Source organism: Adiantum capillus-veneris, chromosome 17 (assembly GCF_014529385.1).
Source record: "Adiantum capillus-veneris isolate H3 chromosome 17, ASM1452938v2, whole genome shotgun sequence".
Taxonomy (NCBI): domain Eukaryota; kingdom Viridiplantae; phylum Streptophyta; class Polypodiopsida; order Polypodiales; family Pteridaceae; genus Adiantum; species Adiantum capillus-veneris.
In genome coordinates, this window is record NC_140947.1 from 76,867,883 (window position 1) to 76,886,569 (window position 18,687).

The 18,687-nt window shown below is 44.7% G+C and overlaps 1 protein-coding gene and 1 long non-coding RNA gene across 2 annotated transcripts in view; both read right to left on the reverse strand.

Moving 5' to 3' along the window:
- Positions 1 to 711: 711 nt before the first annotated feature.
- The window catches only part of LOC147437515 (uncharacterized), a 41,703-nt gene continuing 23,727 nt past the window's right edge, over positions 712 to 18,687 (reverse strand). The window contains exon 3 of the mRNA XM_086487028.1: positions 712 to 1,586. Coding sequence (XP_086343154.1) covers positions 1,099 to 1,586 — 488 coding nt within the window. The 3' untranslated portion in view covers positions 712 to 1,098. The remainder of the gene's footprint in view (positions 1,587 to 18,687) is intronic.
- On the reverse strand, positions 13,271 to 16,543 carry LOC147437516 (uncharacterized). The gene is made up of 3 exons (XR_015184882.1): positions 16,050 to 16,543; positions 15,790 to 15,951; positions 13,271 to 15,680 (listed from the first exon to the last, which is right to left on the reverse strand). It is a non-coding gene; the product is annotated as an uncharacterized LOC147437516 (long non-coding RNA).

Below are 18,687 nucleotides of genomic sequence, written 5' to 3' on the forward strand. Positions count from 1 at the left end.
TATTGAGGGGGAGAAAAGGAGACAACAGTGTGATAGGTGAGCTAAATCTTGAGCTGAATCCCCTGATCAATACCTTTGGTACAACCACAGAAAGTCCAAAAAATGGATGGATATATATATATATATATATATATATATATATATATATATATATATATATATATATATATATATATATGTGTGTGTGTGTGAAAGAATATGCACCACTATCTGTCTGGCGAGCTCTCAAAATGTGTGCAAGCCTAATATGAGACGAATCTGGTGCTTAATGTCTCTTGCTTAATGATTCTGATCTGATTGAAGCACATTCTGTTAACAATGTAAATACTGCCAAAAGAGCCCCCAAAAATAGACATTGCCCCTTGAATTATCATTATTTATCTGATTGAGCTAAAGTGTGGTTTACTATCACCAAATTACTTTTAAATGAGAGAAATTGCTCTTCAAAAAAGCCACTTGGATGGCTTAAACCAATAAAATTAAAACATGCATTGGCATTGTTTCACGTTTGAAAAAACCAATATATGACTTACCGAATTTTTTGTGGTGCAAAATAAAAGCACCTCTACAGGGAGCCATAAGATAATACAAAAATTCAACAATTTTCGGCGCAAAAAGTCAACAAAATTGATCATAAAATGAAAAAAACGATAATAATAGGTTATGATAAATTAGCGCCATTCCTACCAGAGGGAGCAATTGGACAGCAAGAGCCATAAAAGTTTTTGTTAAGCAACAGGGTCCCTGCTATACTGTCTCGATGTATGGCTTTGCCAATTACATTTGAAAAGTTGAATTCATACACGTCATAGCAAGAGTTGAAATCACTTTGAATGATACCATGGCTACAGCCAAAAAGCAAATAGCATACACAACAGAGGCGACAGCATCATATGCACAACACAAGACATGATGAGCATCAAAATCACTAACATGTGCCACCATTCATTTCTTAGGCTGTGCTCGCTACGGATCAACCTTTCTACCAAGTGGCGCAATACCCGGAAAGGCATTCGATCAAACATCCTGCAAAGACTGCTTATAATCACAAAATGCACAAGCAACTAGCAAAAACTCTGGGTAGTGAAAACCACTTCACTAATCGAGGGTTCTCTTCCCTTTTAGATATTCCTTCAAGATGGCCTTCTCTGCATCAATTTGTGCCTTTTCTGCCTTTGTGGTTGGCTTGATTTTCCTCTTTTCTGCAAGCATCCATTTATAAAGCTCCTGCTGCTCCTCATCTGATGGTTTAGACTTGTTTCCGACTTGCACAACCGGTTGTGGTGGGAGAACAGTAGCTGGCATCACTTTGGGCGATTCTGGCACTGCATTCTTGGATGCCTCTGACACTTTATTTTCAGCTAGCTCTCGCGCTTCATTCTTTGTATCCACACCTTTTCCCGCTTCATTCTCTGCTTTCTTATTTTCAGCTAGCTCTTGCGCTTCATTCTTTATATCCACACCTTTTCCCCCTTCATTCTCTTTCTCTGCATTCTTGGCTTTTTCCTCTTTTTCTTTTGTCTCAGCAGAGTCAGCTTCCGTAACTGGTTCCACAGACTTGAAGCTTGTTCTAAACAGTGTGTATCCTTCAAAAAAGAACAGATTACATCGTTGATTCCCAAATTTTGCATTGCATAGAAGCAAAAGTCCATGCGAATTTGAACTTCTGAAGGAACATTAAGAAAACTCAGCAGTAAATGAATCTCTTTGTGATAAATGTGACCAGCAACAATACTAAGGGAGATGACCAAATTTTCAATCTCACAGAAGAAAATATTCACTTTGTCCAACAAATTCATGAACTTGTAACACAATTAGTACAGGTAACATTTTCCAGTAACCAGTGTCCTCTTTTCATGAATAACCAATGTCGAGATGCAGAGCTCTTGCAAGACCATCTGCAGTCATCCAACATAAGGCCCACCACCCAAATCCCCCCCAAAACAGCACACACAAACACACACGCCTGCGCTCACAACAGGTTCACAACAAGAAATGTCAAACAGCTGGCATAGTTATGTAGCCAGCCTATCTTACTTGCTTCACACGGTCAGAATATTCGAGTGAGGTGAACCATGCGGCACGGGGAGAGAGAGAGAGAGTATATGTGTATGTCTGCTGTGTGCCCTCGCTACCTGCACATTCGCTGTTTTGGTCCCTGCACAGCCACCCTGTCAATTAATTTCATCACAACCTTAGTTGCCAATTCAAAACTCACACAATTTTTGACAGGTCTTTTTGCTGTACGTGAATAGCCACTGCTCATGTGGGCACCCGTTGCAACTGCTCAGCCAGTACTGTCGATATCGTGGAGGCCGCACACACAGCTGGCGCACAACAGCGAGCTGCAATGCCTCAGCTGTCCCTCGTCTGCATTTCCAGCACGCAGCCTATTCCCTCACTGTGCTGCTGTACCCCTGCAATCACAGTTCGCTGCCCAATTTGTTATGTTACAGAGCCGCAGACCAGCACCAGTGGTTTTAGCTATCCTCTCCACTAAGGACTATGTGAGCTTATCCCGCACCTTGCCAGAGCTGCCCATGGCTATTTTTCCCGCAACATTTCTGCCTATTTGCTTGCGTAAGTGCCTACTCTTTGGTTGGCGGTAGCAACTGCTCCACACAACAAACTGTCCTCCCAAGTTTGTTAGAGAGAGAGAGAGAGAGAGAGAGAGAGAGAGAGAGTCACTGTTTCTCCGGAGTTCCCTCCAGTCCACAATTTGGACGCCATCATCCAGTATCCTCTTGTAAGGTTTATTCAAGAGCGGCCACCATACTAGCACCAGGCACCCTAATGGATGCCCCTACACCTTTCACCTGGACTTACAATCTGACCGCACAGGATCTTGCTAGGATCGAGCAGACTCTAGTTTGTTGCATGGTGAGCCTCTCTCCCTCAGGTGCCACAGGCATCGGTCCACACTTGGAGGCTCCAAGGGCAGTATATAGGAGCTCATCATGTTGAACGACAGCATTTTCTTGGCCAGCTATAATGAGCGCTACTTTGAGCCTCTACTCAGTCGATCTCCTATTTGTCAGGCACCCAGTTGTTGGTACTAGAGCGCTGGACACCAGACTTTGATGTCAATGAGTTTGATCGCGACCACCTAGCCACCACCCCCCCCCCAAACCACTCTGGGCGCCACAGATGGTTGACAAAGAGCTCCTCGCCGTCTTATTTTTCATCGGCAACAGCTTCCTACAGCACCTCCACACCACCACCTCCGCAACCAACGTCTCCTGTTGTCTCACTGTTAGGTGCAGAGGAATGAATGTTGTATTTTCTCAAGATTAGTGATCTTTATTGCTCAAGGTTCCTTTTAGTTCTTAGGGGAAGAGAGAGCTTTCCGTCTTGTAGAGTGTTGTGGTCACGAACAAAGTGAGTGGATTGTGCGTGCAAGTGAATGAGACTGAGAGAAGGAGAGAGAAGAGATACGACACCCGAGAGGTTGTAAAACCCTCCTCCGAAGGCCCCACTCTCGTCGGCGAGAGTGGTCTATTCTTTGATTGCACAAAGGTGCACAATGCGTATGCAATGGACTATGCAACTTGGTCTATGCCGATGACGACGACGGTGACGACGACAATGATGACGACGATGGCTGAAATCTGAGATCTTCTAATCGCTGAATTTCGGGACTGTTTCGGTGGCTGAAAATGACTGTTTTGGCTGCGTTTTCTTGGCTGAAAAATAAGGTTTCTTAGGGCTGAAAACTGATGGTCTTTACGGCCTGAATCTGCTACACTTTAGGTGAATAATGTCGGTCTTAATTTGCTGCTGAAATCCAAAAACGCCAGGCGCTGAAATTGGTCCTTCTATCGCCACGGTTCAGCAACTGCAAAAACGCTAGGCTGATCTGTTGTATCGTGATGACGCCGGGGCTGATCTGTTGTGCACAAATCGCCAAGGCTGATCTGATGCAAAAACGCTAGGTCTTCTATGGAGAAAACGCCAGAGTAGTCGCGGGGGTTGGTCTTGCTGAGAAGTTGCATGTTGAGCAAGGTGCTCCTGCTACCTCTTCTGCCAGAAAGTGCTAACTTGGGTTTGCTTATATATTAACTTAGCAAAATTGCCATACCTACTTTTGTTGGAAAGTCACTTAAAAATAATAAGTGAAAATACCAATAAATAGGAAAATAGGCTAAATGCAATGGAAAATTCCCCTAACTGATGCTAATGGATTCTGATGGCAATTCCGATGATCATGTTGTGTGCAACCGGCAGATATGCATCTATGCTAAGTGACTGGGCATACACGGTCTACGAATAGACTCACAAAAGTGCCAGATCACTGCTAATCTAACTAACTTGACTGACTGAACCCTGCTGTGGTATAGCTTGTCCACGGACACATAGGGTTGGGATGTGTCACGTGACATCCCCTCCTTTTCAAAGTGAGGTACTAGTACCGAACTGTATGGCGTCGAGGGAGATCGCCAACAGCATCTGGAATCCCGTAAGGGACAATAATGCAGAACACTTCCAAAGCTCGGATACCAATGTTCAGTGCAACGCAATGAATGTTGTATTTTCTCAAGATTAGTGATCTTTATTGCTCAAGGTTCCTTTTAGTTCTTAGGGGAAGAGAGAGCTTTCCGTCTTGTAGAGTGTTGTGGTCACGAACAAAGTGAGTGGATTGTGCGTGCAAGTGAATGAGACTGAGAGAAGGAGAGAGAAGAGATACGACACCCGAGAGGTTGTAAAACCCTCCTCCGAAGGCCCCACTCTCGTCGGCGAGAGTGGTCTATTCTTTGATTGCACAAAGGTGTACAATGCGTACGCAATGGACTATGCAACTTGGTCTATGCTGATGACGACGACGGTGACGACGACGACGACGATGCCTAAAATCTGAGATCTTCTAATCGCTGAATTTCAGGACTGTTTCGGTGGCTGAAAATGACTGTTTTGGCTGCGTTTTCTTGGCTGAAAAATGAGGTTTCTTAGGGCTGAAAACTGATGGTCTTTACGGCCTGAATCTGCTACACTTTAGGTAAATAATGTCGGTCTTAATTTGCCGCTGAAATCCAAAAACGCAGGGGCTGAAATTGGTCCTTCTATCACCGGGGTTCTGCAAATGCAAAAACGCTAGGCTGATCTGCTGTGCACAAATCGCCAAGGCTGATCTGATGCAAAAACGCTAGGTCTTCTCTGGAGAAAACGCCAGAGTAGTCGCGGGGGTTGGTCTTGCTGAGAAGTTGCCTGTTGAGCAAGGTGCTCCTGCTACCTCTTCTGCCAGAAAGTGCTAACTTGGGTTTGCTTATATATTAACTTAGCAAAATTGCCCTACCTACTTTTGTTGGAAAGTCACTTAAAAATAATAAGTGAAAATACCAATAAATAGAAAAATAGGGTAAATGCACTGGAAAATTCCCCTAACTCATGCTAATGGATTCTGATGGGAATTCCGATGATCATGCTGTGTGCAACCGGAGGATATGCATCTATGCTAAGTGACTGGGCATGCACAGTCTACGAATAGACTCACAAAAGTGTCAGATCACTGCTAATCTAACTGACTTGACTCACTTAACCCTGCTGTGGTATAGCTTGTCCACGGACACATAGGGTTGGGATGTGTCACGTGACATCCCCTCCTTTTCAAAGTGAGGTACTAGTACCGAACTGTATGGCGTCGAGGGAGATCGCCAACAGCATCTGGAATCCCGTAAGGGACAATAATGCAGAACACTTCCAAAGCTCGGATACCAATGTTCAGTGCAACGCAATGAATGTTGTATTTTCTCAAGATTAGTGATCTTTATTGCTCAAGGTTCCTTTTAGTTCTTAGGGGAAGAGAGAGCTTTCCGTCTTGTAGAGTGTTGTGGTCACGAACAAAGTGAGTGGATTGTGCGTGCAAGTGAATGAGACTGAGAGAAGGAGAGAGAAGAGATACGACACCCGAGAGGTTGTAAAACCCTCCTCCGAAGGCCCCACTCTCGTCGGCGAGAGTGGTCTATTCTTTGATTGCACAAAGGTGTACAATGCGTACGCAATGGACTATGCAACTTGGTCTATGCCGATGACGACGACGACGACGGTGACGACGACGACGACGATGCCTAAAATCTGAGATCTTCTAATCGCTGAATTTCGGGACTGTTTCGGTGGCTGAAAATGACTGTTTTGGCTGCCTTTTCTTGGCTGAAAAATGAGGTTTCTTACGGCTGAAAACTGATGGTCTTTACGGCCTGAATCTGCTACACTTTAGGTGAATAATGTCGGTCTTAATTTGCTGCTGAAATCCAAAAACGCCAGGGGCTGAAATTGGTCCTTCTATCGCCGGGGTTCTACAAATGCAAAAACGCTAGGCTGATCTGCTGTGCACAAATCGCCAAGGCTGATATGATGCAAAAACGCTAGGTCTTCTCTGGAGAAAACGCCAAAGTAGTCGCGGGGATTAGTCGCGGGGAATTGTCTTGCTGAGAAGTTGCGTGTTGAGCACGGTGCTCCTGCTGCCTCTTCTGCCAGAAAGTGCTAACTGGGTAAACTTAATAAAATTGCCCTACCTAATTTTGTTTAAAAGTCAATTAAAAATAATAAGTAAAAATACCAATAAATAGGAAAATAGGCTAAATGCACTGGAAAATTCCCCTAACTGATGCTAATGGATTCTGATGGGAATTCCGATGATCATGCTGTGTGCAACCGGAGGATATGCATCTATGCTAAGTGACTGGGCATGCACGGTCTACAAATAGACTCACAAAAGTGCCAGATCACTGCTAATCTAGCTGACTTGACTCACTTAACCCTGCTGTGGTATAGCTTGTCCACGGACACATAGGGTTGGGATGTGTCACGTGACACCCCCTCCTTTTCAAAGTGAGGTACTGGTACCGAACTGTATGGCGTCGAGGGAGATCGCCAACAGCATCCGGAATCCTGGAAGGGACAGTAATGCAGAACACTTCCAAAGCTCGAATACCAATGTTAGGTGCAACGGAAATAATGTTGTATTTTCTCAAGATTAGTGATCTTTATTGCTTAAGGTTGCTTTTAGTTCTTACAGGCAGAGAGAGCTTTCCCTCTTGTAGAATGTTGTGGTCACAAACAAAGTGAGTGGATTGTGCGTGCAAGTGAATGAGACTGAGAGAAGGAGAGAGAAGAGATACGACACCAGAGAGGTTGTAAAACCCTCCTCCAAAGGCCCCTCTCTCGTCGGCGAGAGTGGTCTATTAATTGATTGCACAAAGGTGTACAATGCGTATGCAATGGACTATGCAACTTGGTCTATGCCGATGACGACGACGGTGACAAAGACGACGACAACAACGATGACGATGACGACAACGATGGCTGAAATCTGAGATCTTCTAATCGCTGAATTTCGGGACTGTTTTGGTGGCTGAAAATGACTGTTTTGGCTGCGTTTTGTTGGCTGAAAATGAGGTTTCTTAGGGCTGAAAACTGATGGTCTTTACGGCCTGAATCTGCTACACTTTAGGTGAATAATGTCGGTCTTAATTTGCTGCTGAAATCCAAAAACGCCAGGGGCTGAAATTGGTCCTTCTGTCGCCGGGGTTCTGCAAATGCAAAAACGCTAGGCTGATCTGCTGTGCACAAATCGCCAAGGCTGATCTGATGCAAAAACGCTAGGTCTTCTGTGGAGAAAACGCCAGAGTAGTCGCGGGGGTTGGTCTTGCTGAGAAGTTGCCTGTTGAGCAAGGTGCTCCTGCTGCCTCTTCTGCCAGAAAGTGCTAACTTGGGTTTGCTTATATATTAACTTAATAAAATTGCCCTACCTACTCTTGTTGGAAAGTCACTTAAAAATAATAAGTGAAAATACCAATAAATAGGAAAATAGGCTAAATGCACTGGAAAATTCCCCTAACTGATGCTAATGGATTTTGATGGGAATTCCGATGATCATGTTGTGTGCAACCGGGGTATATGCATCTATGCTAAGTGACTGGGCATACACGGTGTACGAATAGACTCACAAAAGTGCCAGATCATTGCTAATCTAACTGACTTGACTGACTGAACCCTGCTGTGGTATAGCTTGTCCACGGACACATAGGGTTGGGATGCGTCACGTGACATCCCCTCCTTTTCAAAGTGAGGTACTGGTACCGAACTGTATGGCGTCGAGGGAGATCGCCAACAGCATCCGGAATCCTGGAAGGGACAGTAATGCAGAACACTTCCAAAGCTCGGATACCAATGTTAGGTGCAACGGAATGAATGTTGTATTTTCTCAAGATTAGTGATCTTTATTGCTCAAGGTTCCTTTTAGTTCTTAGGGGAAGAGAGAGCTTTTCGTCTTGTAGAGTGCTGTGGTCACGAACAAAGTGAGTGGATTGTGTGTGCAAGTGAATGAGACTGAGAGAAGGAGAGAGAAGAGATACGACACCCCAGAGGTTGTAAAACCCTCCTCCGAAGGCCCCACTCTCGTCGGCGAGAGTGGTCTATTCTTTGATTGCACAAAGGTGTACAATGCGTACGCAATGGACTATGCAACTTGGTCTATGCCGATGACGACGACAGTGACGATGGCTGAAATTTGAGATCTTCTAATCGCTGAATTTCGGGACTGTTTCGGTGGCTGAAAATGACTGTTTTGGCTGCGTTTTCTTAGCGGAAAAATGAGGTTTCTTACGGCTGAAAACTGATGGTCTTTACGGCCTGAATCTGCTACACTTTAGGTGAATAATGTCGGTCTTAATTTGCTGCTGAAATCCAAAAACGCCAGGGGCTGAAATTGGTCCTTCTATCGCCGGGGTTCTGCAAATGCAAAAACGCTAGGCTGATCTGCTGTGCACAAATCGCCAAGGCTGATCTGATGCAAAAACACTAGGTCTTCTCTGGAGAAAACGCCAGAGTAGTCGCGGGAGTTGGTCTTGCTGAGAAGTTGCCTGTTGAGCAAGGTGCTCCTGCTGCCTCTTCTGCCAGAAAGTGCTAACTTGGGTTTGCTTATATATTAACTTAGCAAAATTGCCCTACCTACTTTTGTTGGAAAGTCACTTAAAAATAATAAGTGAAAATACCAATAAATAGGAAAATAGGCTAAATTCACTGGAAAATTCCCCTAACTCATGCTAATGGATTCTGATGGGAATTTCGATGATCATGCTGTGTGCAACCGGCAGATATGCATCTATGCTAAGTGACTGGGCATGCACGGTCTACGAATAGACTCACAAAAGTGCCAAATCACTGCTAATCTAGCTGACTTGACTGACTGAACCCTGCCGTGGTATAGCTTGTCCATGGACACATAGGGTTGGGATGTGTCACGTGACATCCCCTCCTTTTCAAAGTGAGGTACTGATACCGAACTATTGGCATCGAGGGAGATCGCCAACAGCATCCGGAATCCTGGAAGGGACAGTAATGCAGAACACTTCCAAAGCTCGGATACCAATGTTAGGTGCAACGGAATGAATGTTGTATTTTCTCAAGATTAGTGATCTTTATTGCTCAAGGTTCCTTTTAGTTCTTAGGGGAAGAGAGAGCTTTCCGTCTTGTAGAGTGTTGTGGTCACGAACAAAGTGAGTGGATTGTGCGTGCAAGTGAATGAGACTAAGAGAAGGAGAGAGAAGAGATACGACACCCGAGAGGTTGTAAAACCCTCCTCCGAAGGCCCCACTCTTGTCCGCGAGAGTGGTCTATTCTTTGATTGCACAAAGGTGTACAATGCGTACGCAATGGACTATGCAACTTGGTCTATGCCGATGACGACGACGACGACGGTGACGACGACGACGACGATGGCTGAAATCTGAGATCTTCTAATCGCTGAATTTCGGGACTGTTTCGGTGGCTGAAAATGACTGTTTTGGCTGCGTTTTCTTGGCTGAAAAATGAGGTTTCTTACGGCTGAAAACTGATGGTCTTTACGGCCTGAATCTGCTACACTTTAGGTGAATAATGTCGGTCTTAATTTGCTGCTGAAATCCAAAAACGCCAGGGGCTGAAATTGGTCCTTCTATCGCCGGGGTTCTGCAAATGCAAAAACGCTAGGCTGATCTGCTGTGCACAAATCGCCAAGGCTGATCTGATGCAAAAACGCTAGGTCTTCTGAGGAGAAAACGCCAAGGTAGTCGCGAGGGTTGGTCTTGCTGAGAAGTTGCATGTTGAGCAAGGTGCTCCTGCTACCTCTTCTGCCAAAAAGTGCTAACTTGGGTTTGCTTATATATTAACTTAGCAAAATTGCCCTACCTACTTTTGTTGGAAAGTCACTTAAAAATAATAAGTGAAAATACCAATAAATAGGAAAATAGGCTAAATGCACTGGAAAATTCCCCTAACTGATGCTAATGGATTCTGATTGGAATTCCGATGATCATGCTGTGTGCAACCGGAGGATATGCATCTATGCTAAGTGACTGGGCATGCACGGTCTACGAATAGACTCACAAAAGTGCCAGATCACTGCTAATCTAACTGACTTGACTGACTGAACCCTGCTGTGGTATAGCTTGTCCACGGACACATAGGGTTGGGATGTGTCACGTGACACTCACAGGTTTCAGCTACTCCACAGGACCAATGTAACCGCTTGGCACTTACAAGGCGGTAATCTCACAGCAACACACAAACAGAACCGAAACTTTAAACACTTGCTTGAAAGAGAGAACACCCCACAGTACACAAGAGACACAGAGTCATGGAGTTTCTCTCTGAGAAGCATTGGCCCCAAGCTTTGGCACCCCTTTCAGTATTTCTTTTAAAGTAAATAATCCACAAAGCACAACTGCGGAGGAGTCACTTTGCAGATATACAACAATGCATTCGACAGAATGGACTCCCAAGGCTCATATTTAAAGGCACTCAGCCCCAAAAGCAACTATTACAAAAAGTTGGTGCTGACCGCAAAGCCACTGCTAAAATATGAGGCACCCATAACAGGGTTCACACTGCTACAACAGGGCGGCCAAAAATCTACCGTGTCACTAGGCTTGTAATTCACGCCATAAATTCAGAATGCCATGTCATCAGTTGTACAGGCTGCCACATCATCACCTTTTCCACTTGCTCTCTATACTGTCTTTGGCTAGCAGGATGAAGTGCCACGTCATCACTTTTGTGACATATCCCCCCCCTTTAAAAAAACAGTAATCGCTCTCGATTACGCCTGCAAAACAAACAAAAGAATAGCTCAGTAGACATTGACTCTATGCTTACATGCATTTGACCACTTCAAACCATGCACTAGCACAAACACATGAGGCACTGAACAATTTTAGTCACATTCACATCACTATCCCCGTCAAGATCTTAGACATGAACCCTGATCTTTATGCTTAATTAGGCATCACATCCATACCATGTTGATCTCCCACGGTTGTCTTGATGCATTAAATCTCGTCCCTCCAAATTTACACAACTTCTCACTTCCATGCAGACACGCCAATGACCATCTCCACAGTATAATACATTCACAAATCATGGATCCACACAAATCCTAATCCACACAAGATTTCAGATCTACGTTCACATAGTTCACACTAAACACTCAGATGCAAAACAATGAAACTAGTCATCTCATCTAATCCAGAACTATTGATGCACATAGATCACTATCCAACCATCTCATCCTTTTGAAAAAGTTATATACCTAGATGAATCCAGGATAAGCCTAGATTCACCTTAAAAGAAAAGTGCAAGGTATAGACCCATGGTAGTCACCCACAAGACAATATAACCATTAGCTTCATCATGCATAGTATTGACTAAATACGACGACATCCCCACTAACGTCGTCAGTGCCCAATAGTGGGTGTAGATCTAGGTACTAACATATGCTCCCAAACACAACACACCACACGCACACATTGTCACAAACTGCTAACGTGTCAAAGCCTAAAGAATAGGAGCCAACTTACAGATGCCGGCCGAGGGGCCTAAACCCTAAGAAGAGCAAGTAGCAGAAGAAGAAGAAGTCCTACCAACTTATGGGGACCCCGTCCGATGGGGCCCCAGTGACATGAAGGGATTAAAATAAAGGAGGACTCACACACACACACTCACACAAAGCTGATGGCGTGGCAGTTGTACAAAAGTTTCCGAAATTACGCTGGCTGATGATGCCGCGTTTTGCGATGGATGATGACGTGGCAAGCTGTACGGATTTCCGTTAATTACGCTGGCAGCTTTTGGCATTGCAAAGACAGTTGCAGGGATTTTGTGCGAGGATAAGGCAGAGGATCTTGAGTTTTAGAAGGAGCTCAAGAGTCTAGACGCACAGGTAAAACCGGTGGTTCATTTGCTTCGAGTTTTGGATGGCATGGATCCTTGCATTGGCAAAATTTATGAGGCAATGGACCGCATGATCGAGCAGCTTGCACAGCTTCAGCCGAAAGTAGAGCGATATGAGGAGATCCATGCGCTTTGCAGCTCGAGGTGGAATTCATATACCTCTCCGTTACACGGGGCAACGTACATGGTGGATCCAGAGTTCCAAGGTGCACGGCAAGAGATAGATAGAGAAGTCATGAACCAATTTACAGAGATATTAAACAAGATGGTTCGAGATAGAGATGGGCGACGCATTGTCAGAGATCAGTTGAGACAGTACAGAGAGATGCGAGGATCATTTGGCAGTCCAAATGCTCAAATTGATCGCAGGAAGATAGGTTCAATGCTATGGTGGGAGGACTATGGCTATGATGGCCCTGAGCTGCAGAGATTGGCAATCCGTATTCTCAACCAATCAGTTAGTACCTCATGCTAGGAGCAATTGTGGAGTACCTTTAGCCCACATTGCTTCCAAGAAGAGGAATCGGCTTGGAGTGGAGAAGGCTAATGATCTTGTCTTTGTCAGCGCAAATTTGAAAATGCTTTGCAAGAGTACAGACAAACAGACAGATCCTTTTACACAGTGGGAGATGGAGCAAGAGGCTCCTCAGGCAGGTGGAGATGCACATCCACCAGCACCAGGTACTTCATCCGTGGCTGAGATCGAGCCGGGCCTAGAGCTCGATGATGAGAAATGGGAGGATGTGCATGATTTACAGCCGGCTACTACGAATTGGGAGGCCTCTCAGGCTAGTGACTCTTGAGTCTTGAGGCTCGAGAGTTGCGACTTTAGGACTTCCATTATCTTTACCTTTTTGTATGGCTGCTTGAGCCTTGCCCTGTTTGACATTTATAGCTACTAGCATCTTTATGGCATTTGTCACCTTCAGTATTTTGGTATTGTGGTCACTGGTTTGGCCCCCTTGTAGTCTCAACTCTCATTATGGTATGTGTCACCGTTGGTTTTTTTGTAGCGCCTTGGCGGGCCTTGTTAGCCAGAATGAAGCGAAAAGTGTTATCTCTGACTTCTACTCTTGCAATTATTTGAGAGCTCTAATCTGTAATTACGTATGTTATTGACAATTGTGTATGGGCATTGTGTTTGTTCAATGTTGTGTATGTACTATGTACTATGGGCACCGCACATCCCAATCAAGTCATAATAAGGTTGAATGGTCTTCGAATCGTGTTTTTTGTGGGTATTAGAGTCAAAGGACTCTAGTATTACTTGTATTCAAACACATAACGCTAAAAATAACATTATTTGGATGTTTTTTTAGCCTCCCGTTCCGAACCCCTTCCGGTTCCCTCGTTCCACAGGGAGGCCCGTCGCCGTTCTCGTTCCGCGTTCCGGGTAACTCTGACCAATATGCGGATTCCGAGTTTAGTAAGCAATGGTTGCAGGCTCTTGCTTCCCAAGGGCCAAGCAACTATCTCATTCATGATGGTTTGTTGTATTTTCGTCAACGTCTATGTGTGTTGCCCTCTCTCAGGACAACCATATTGCATGATGCACATGACTCTCTCACGGGTGGGCGCAGGGGAATAAACACCACTCTCGAAAAAATAGAAAGATTCTTTTATTGACCTAAAATGCGAAAAGATCTTGAGGACTACAGACTTCCAATGGATAAAAACACCTTGAACTCCTAAAGACTCCTCAAGCTTTACTACAAAACTAGAAATTCCTTTCTCTATGGCTTTGAGAAGGCAAGAGTCATTCGAGGAAGAGAGTCTATATTTAGTACCTCTTGAGAAAAGGTCTTAAAAGGAATCCGAAGGAAGAATAGAACAATCGACAGTAACTACATGACCCAAAGCTACATTTAGGTAAAAAGAAAAGGTCGTTTTACTACAAGGGCAAACAACTTGAGATTGCTAGCCTTTCTTGCTTTTTAAGATTACGTCCGATGTCACTATAGTTAAAAGCTTTTTGTCCTAAAGTTTTCACATATTTGAAAGCTACTACGGGATGGTTCCATACCTTTCTGACACAAGGAGGGAGAGCATCCAAAGCTTCTTGAGATCTCAAAATAGAGCTTAATCCAATCTTGTCTAAGTCACGGGAGGTAGAGATAGTTATCAACAAATCTTTCTTTCCAACCAAGGGATTTTTCATACTAAGATACTTGGACTTCAGAAATTTGCCTAATTGTACTCGAAGTTGAGTACTATGAGACTCTCTTAGCTCCAAATCTTCATAAGAGTAGTTCTCAAGGGTATACAAAAGCTTAAAGAGGATCCTTATATTATACCTCTCAGATAATTTATAAGAAAAAGAACCCAACTCCATGGTTCTAGATAGGTGAATCAATCTCCGTTTGAAATCCCTATATGCAAAAACCCTATGGTTAGACACGCCATCACTCTCAATTCCAGAGGAGGGAGACCTTGTAATCTACTAGAAATAGTGTTGTGCAAGACAAGTGGATTGATTTCAAGGATAGAAGGTGGATCTGAACAAGAACCTTTAGAAATCCAAGTTCTTTTAGACTGACTTGAAGGGAGAACTAACTCGGATTTGGGATGCCTTCACCAAAGCATAGGTTTCTTATGGTAAATTGTCTTATTTTTACATAAAGAAGACTTTCCTTCCAAGTTGAAACCTTTAGGGAAAAAGGTATGCAAAGTTCTCATCCGAAACAACTCTCGAGGCCACGCTGATTCATAAAACTCTTTAGAGTTTCTAAAATTACCCTCTATGTGCTCAATAGGAACACAATGGAAAGACTCATACACACACACACACACACACATATATATATATGGATTCGCCAAGACTTCAAATAAAGAATAGCAAATCAACAATAGACCATTACAAATGTCAAAAACAAAGCTGAGCTTAGCTAACCAATGTCTACAACCAAATAGTATCAAATGTCTGTTGTCATGGTCACATAAAACTAAGAGCATCAAAATAAATACATAATGAATCATGATAATCCGAGACTGAAGTCTAAGTCCTGACTCTAATAACTAGCAAATACTACAAACCGCACACTGCACTCAAAGGTCATCATCATCAGAGGACGATGAAGATGATGATGAGGACATCTCTCCCTCTGTGAGGACATTGCCCTCATCATCATATTCTGGCCCTGTAAATCTTGGGTCCCGTAGTGTGCCCGCATCATCCTCATGTGGATCACCCTCCTCTGAAGTATAAACGAGACGAACAATCGGGTTTGCTTGAATGCGAGGCCTGCGTACTGGAAGCTTCCCAATCCAAATGCTCTCTCGATGTCCCCTCTCAAGACCTGCAGGCTCTTGCTGGAGAGGGATGCTCAAAGCCTGAGCGCGTGACCTGGTGACTCGCCTATCCACACTCTCCAACTCTCTATGAAGCTCTCGCAGTATCTCCTCCTGCTCGTCTCTGATACGAGTATCTATGTCTCTACTATAGGGTCTGGAACCATCTTCACCTCCGTAGGATCCACCTGCACCAACATTGACAAAATTCCATAAAGATTTAAAGATACTTCGAGTAACTCAACCTAGTCTATCCACAAGCCTTTAGTATATTGTAGCATGGAGCAAAGTTCAAACCTGCTTGGGATTTCCCAAAGCATGGAAAGAGCACACTAGCCTCATGTTCGCTCAACTGTACACCAGCTTCTCTCTCTGGGTCGTGCTCAATTTGTTCCTGATCTTTGTGTGCACCAAGGAATATGCACTCCAATTGTGCTCACAAACACCAGCTAAACAATCCTGATGGCAATGTACAAGAGGTACAAATCTTTAGAGGACAAAAGTGCACAAGGTCAACATTTTAGGCACAACTCATAAACATGTTACAACTTGAGTACCTGAGAGAATACGTAGAGCTAGCTTGCAGAGTTGTAGAAGACCTTGTCTTCCATAGTTATTAGTTTTGCCACCAACTGAGGGAAAGCTTGGTAGCCTCGGGTCTCACTACAACACTCCTCATGAAAGTAGGCCCCAAGTTGTTCATGAAGTCGACACCTCCCCATCTATGACCAGCTGCTCATCCTCGTTGAACATGAGATTGAGTACTCCGAACGAAGGGTCAGCAAGGACATGTCTCCAAAAAGCTCGGGCTTCTTGTAGAAGGAATGGAGTATAGCCGCCATCCCATGAACGGGACGACGCATATACTGCCATCGACTATCTACAATAGCCAGAATGTCGTTCTATCTGCAAGTTCAAAAAGAACAATCATTGAATCTGAGATTGGCAGATTGCCCATCATTCAAAAACAAAGCAAGTTAAGCAACCTAATGATTCTTACTGCTCCAGAGGTAGTGTCTTGCACGTCTCAATGTGTCCTCTCATCTGTGTGAAAAGGTGAAATACTAGACCAAGGGTAGATCCCTCCATATCTGTCACGCGTAAGAGAACAAACAGTGGTTGAAGAGCCACGCCAAAGCTATGCACCTCTATCTAGAAGGCTTCATCTAGAACCTTCCTCTGGCCTTGGTAGGCTCCTGTCTTGCATGGCGTATTAGACGTCACTTTGGATCCACAACCGTCTACAAAAGTGGGTCCCTCAACCTGTACAGTCTCTGAAGAACAAGGTACATGTATGAAAACCTGGTCTTCGAGGGCCGCACCATATCCAATGTATTGTGGCTCCTGAAGATGGCGAGAGCTTGGTGCTTCTTGCAGAAAAAAGTGGTAATCCTCGTTGCCTCAGACACAATAGGCTAAACCCAGGGCAATTTTCCTATATCCTCCATTAATAAGTCTAGGCAATGGGCGGCACATGGAGTCCACATAATGCGAGGGAAATCCCTCTATACCATCTCATCCATGGCCTTGCAATTGCTAGCATTATCTGTAACAACCTGCAAACAAGTAGCCAAACAATGTACATTGTAATTAATGTAGACTCGTAGATAACAAGACGTCGTCCTCTTGAAATAGCAAAGATTGAACAAAAAACTCAAGGAGAAGAGAAGGGGAGATTGACTTTACCTGCACCACATTCTCCTTTCCCACCTCAAGAATGGCCTGACGAATATGTTTGTAGATGAACTCTACAGTGATCTTCTCACCTGCCTTTCCAACATCCACGGCTCTCAAAAAATACATACCAAGGCAAGATGAGACTGGAATGTTGATGATGTGGCGCCTACGTACATCACTCCATCCATCATAAATGATAGAACACCCAAAAGTCTGCCACCTTGCTTTTACTGGGATGACTACTCTGTCAATGACTGCTTTCTGCTCATTTGGCCTACTTGTACACATCTTGTTGTAATCCAAGCCAGTCCATGACTTTGTGGGGCCAACCTCAGAAATGGCTCTAACCATCCTCTTCCATTGATCTGTTCGAAGCACACTAAATGCAAGGGGTATTGCGGGTACAGAGATACTAAGGGGTAGTGCGGGTACTGAGGTACTGATGGGTTCTGTGTCAACGATGACGACGACGACGACGAGGTACTGATGGGTTCTGTGTCAATGACAATGACGACGACGACGACGACGACGACGACGAGGTACTCATGGGTTCTATGTTGACGATGATGATGACGACGACGAGGTACTGATGGGTTCTATGTCGACGACGATGACGACGATGTACTGATGGGTTATATGTCGACGGCGACGAGGTACTGAGGGGTTCTATGTCGACGACGATGATGATGACGACGACGACAAGGTACTGATGGGCTCTATGTCGACGACGATGGCGTCAACGATGAGGTACTAAGGGGTTCTACGGGGTACTGCGGGTACTGATGGGTTCTATGTCGACGACGATGGCATCGACGATGAGGTACTAAGGGGTTCTACGGGGTACTGCGGGTACTGAAGATCCCTATGTTGAGCTACGCAAGAGCCAGGTGCTAGGGTACTGTGATGACGACGACGACAAGGCTATGGCTGAAAGCTGAAAACGTTGTCTTGGCCGCGATGGAAAGGGCGACCGCGACGAGGTTAAGGCTGATTTGCTGTGGTACTCCGGCAGGATGCCGAGGGAAGCAAAAAACGCTGCTGCTGCTGAAAACCCTGATGGCTGATTTAGAAAACCATGGTGATGGTGATGGTGATGGTGATGGTGATCGTCACCAGGTGCTAGGTTTTGTTGGTTCTTGAGAGGCCAGGCTAGGTCCTAAGCTAAGACTCATGCTAGACTGTAGCAGAAGCATGTCCACGTAGCGCAAGTGAAGTGCGCACTTAACATCCCCCCCGTTTAAAGATGTGGCACAACTACCGAACTTCTACTTGTGGATTCTTTCCAGACTTCTGATGCTGACTGCTTCTGATGTTGTGGATGCATAAGCCGATGGAAACTCCTCCAAACGGGTGGGTACTGTGGATGTAGAGACTGTTGCGATGTAAACACCGACCGACCGCGTTACTAGGTAGCCTTACTACTATCGCAGAATAGCAACCTTGGTGCTGACTCTACCTTGCGAGCAGGTAAGACCACTCGAATAGTCCTATCGTGAAAACATTGCGGGTGAAGCTGAA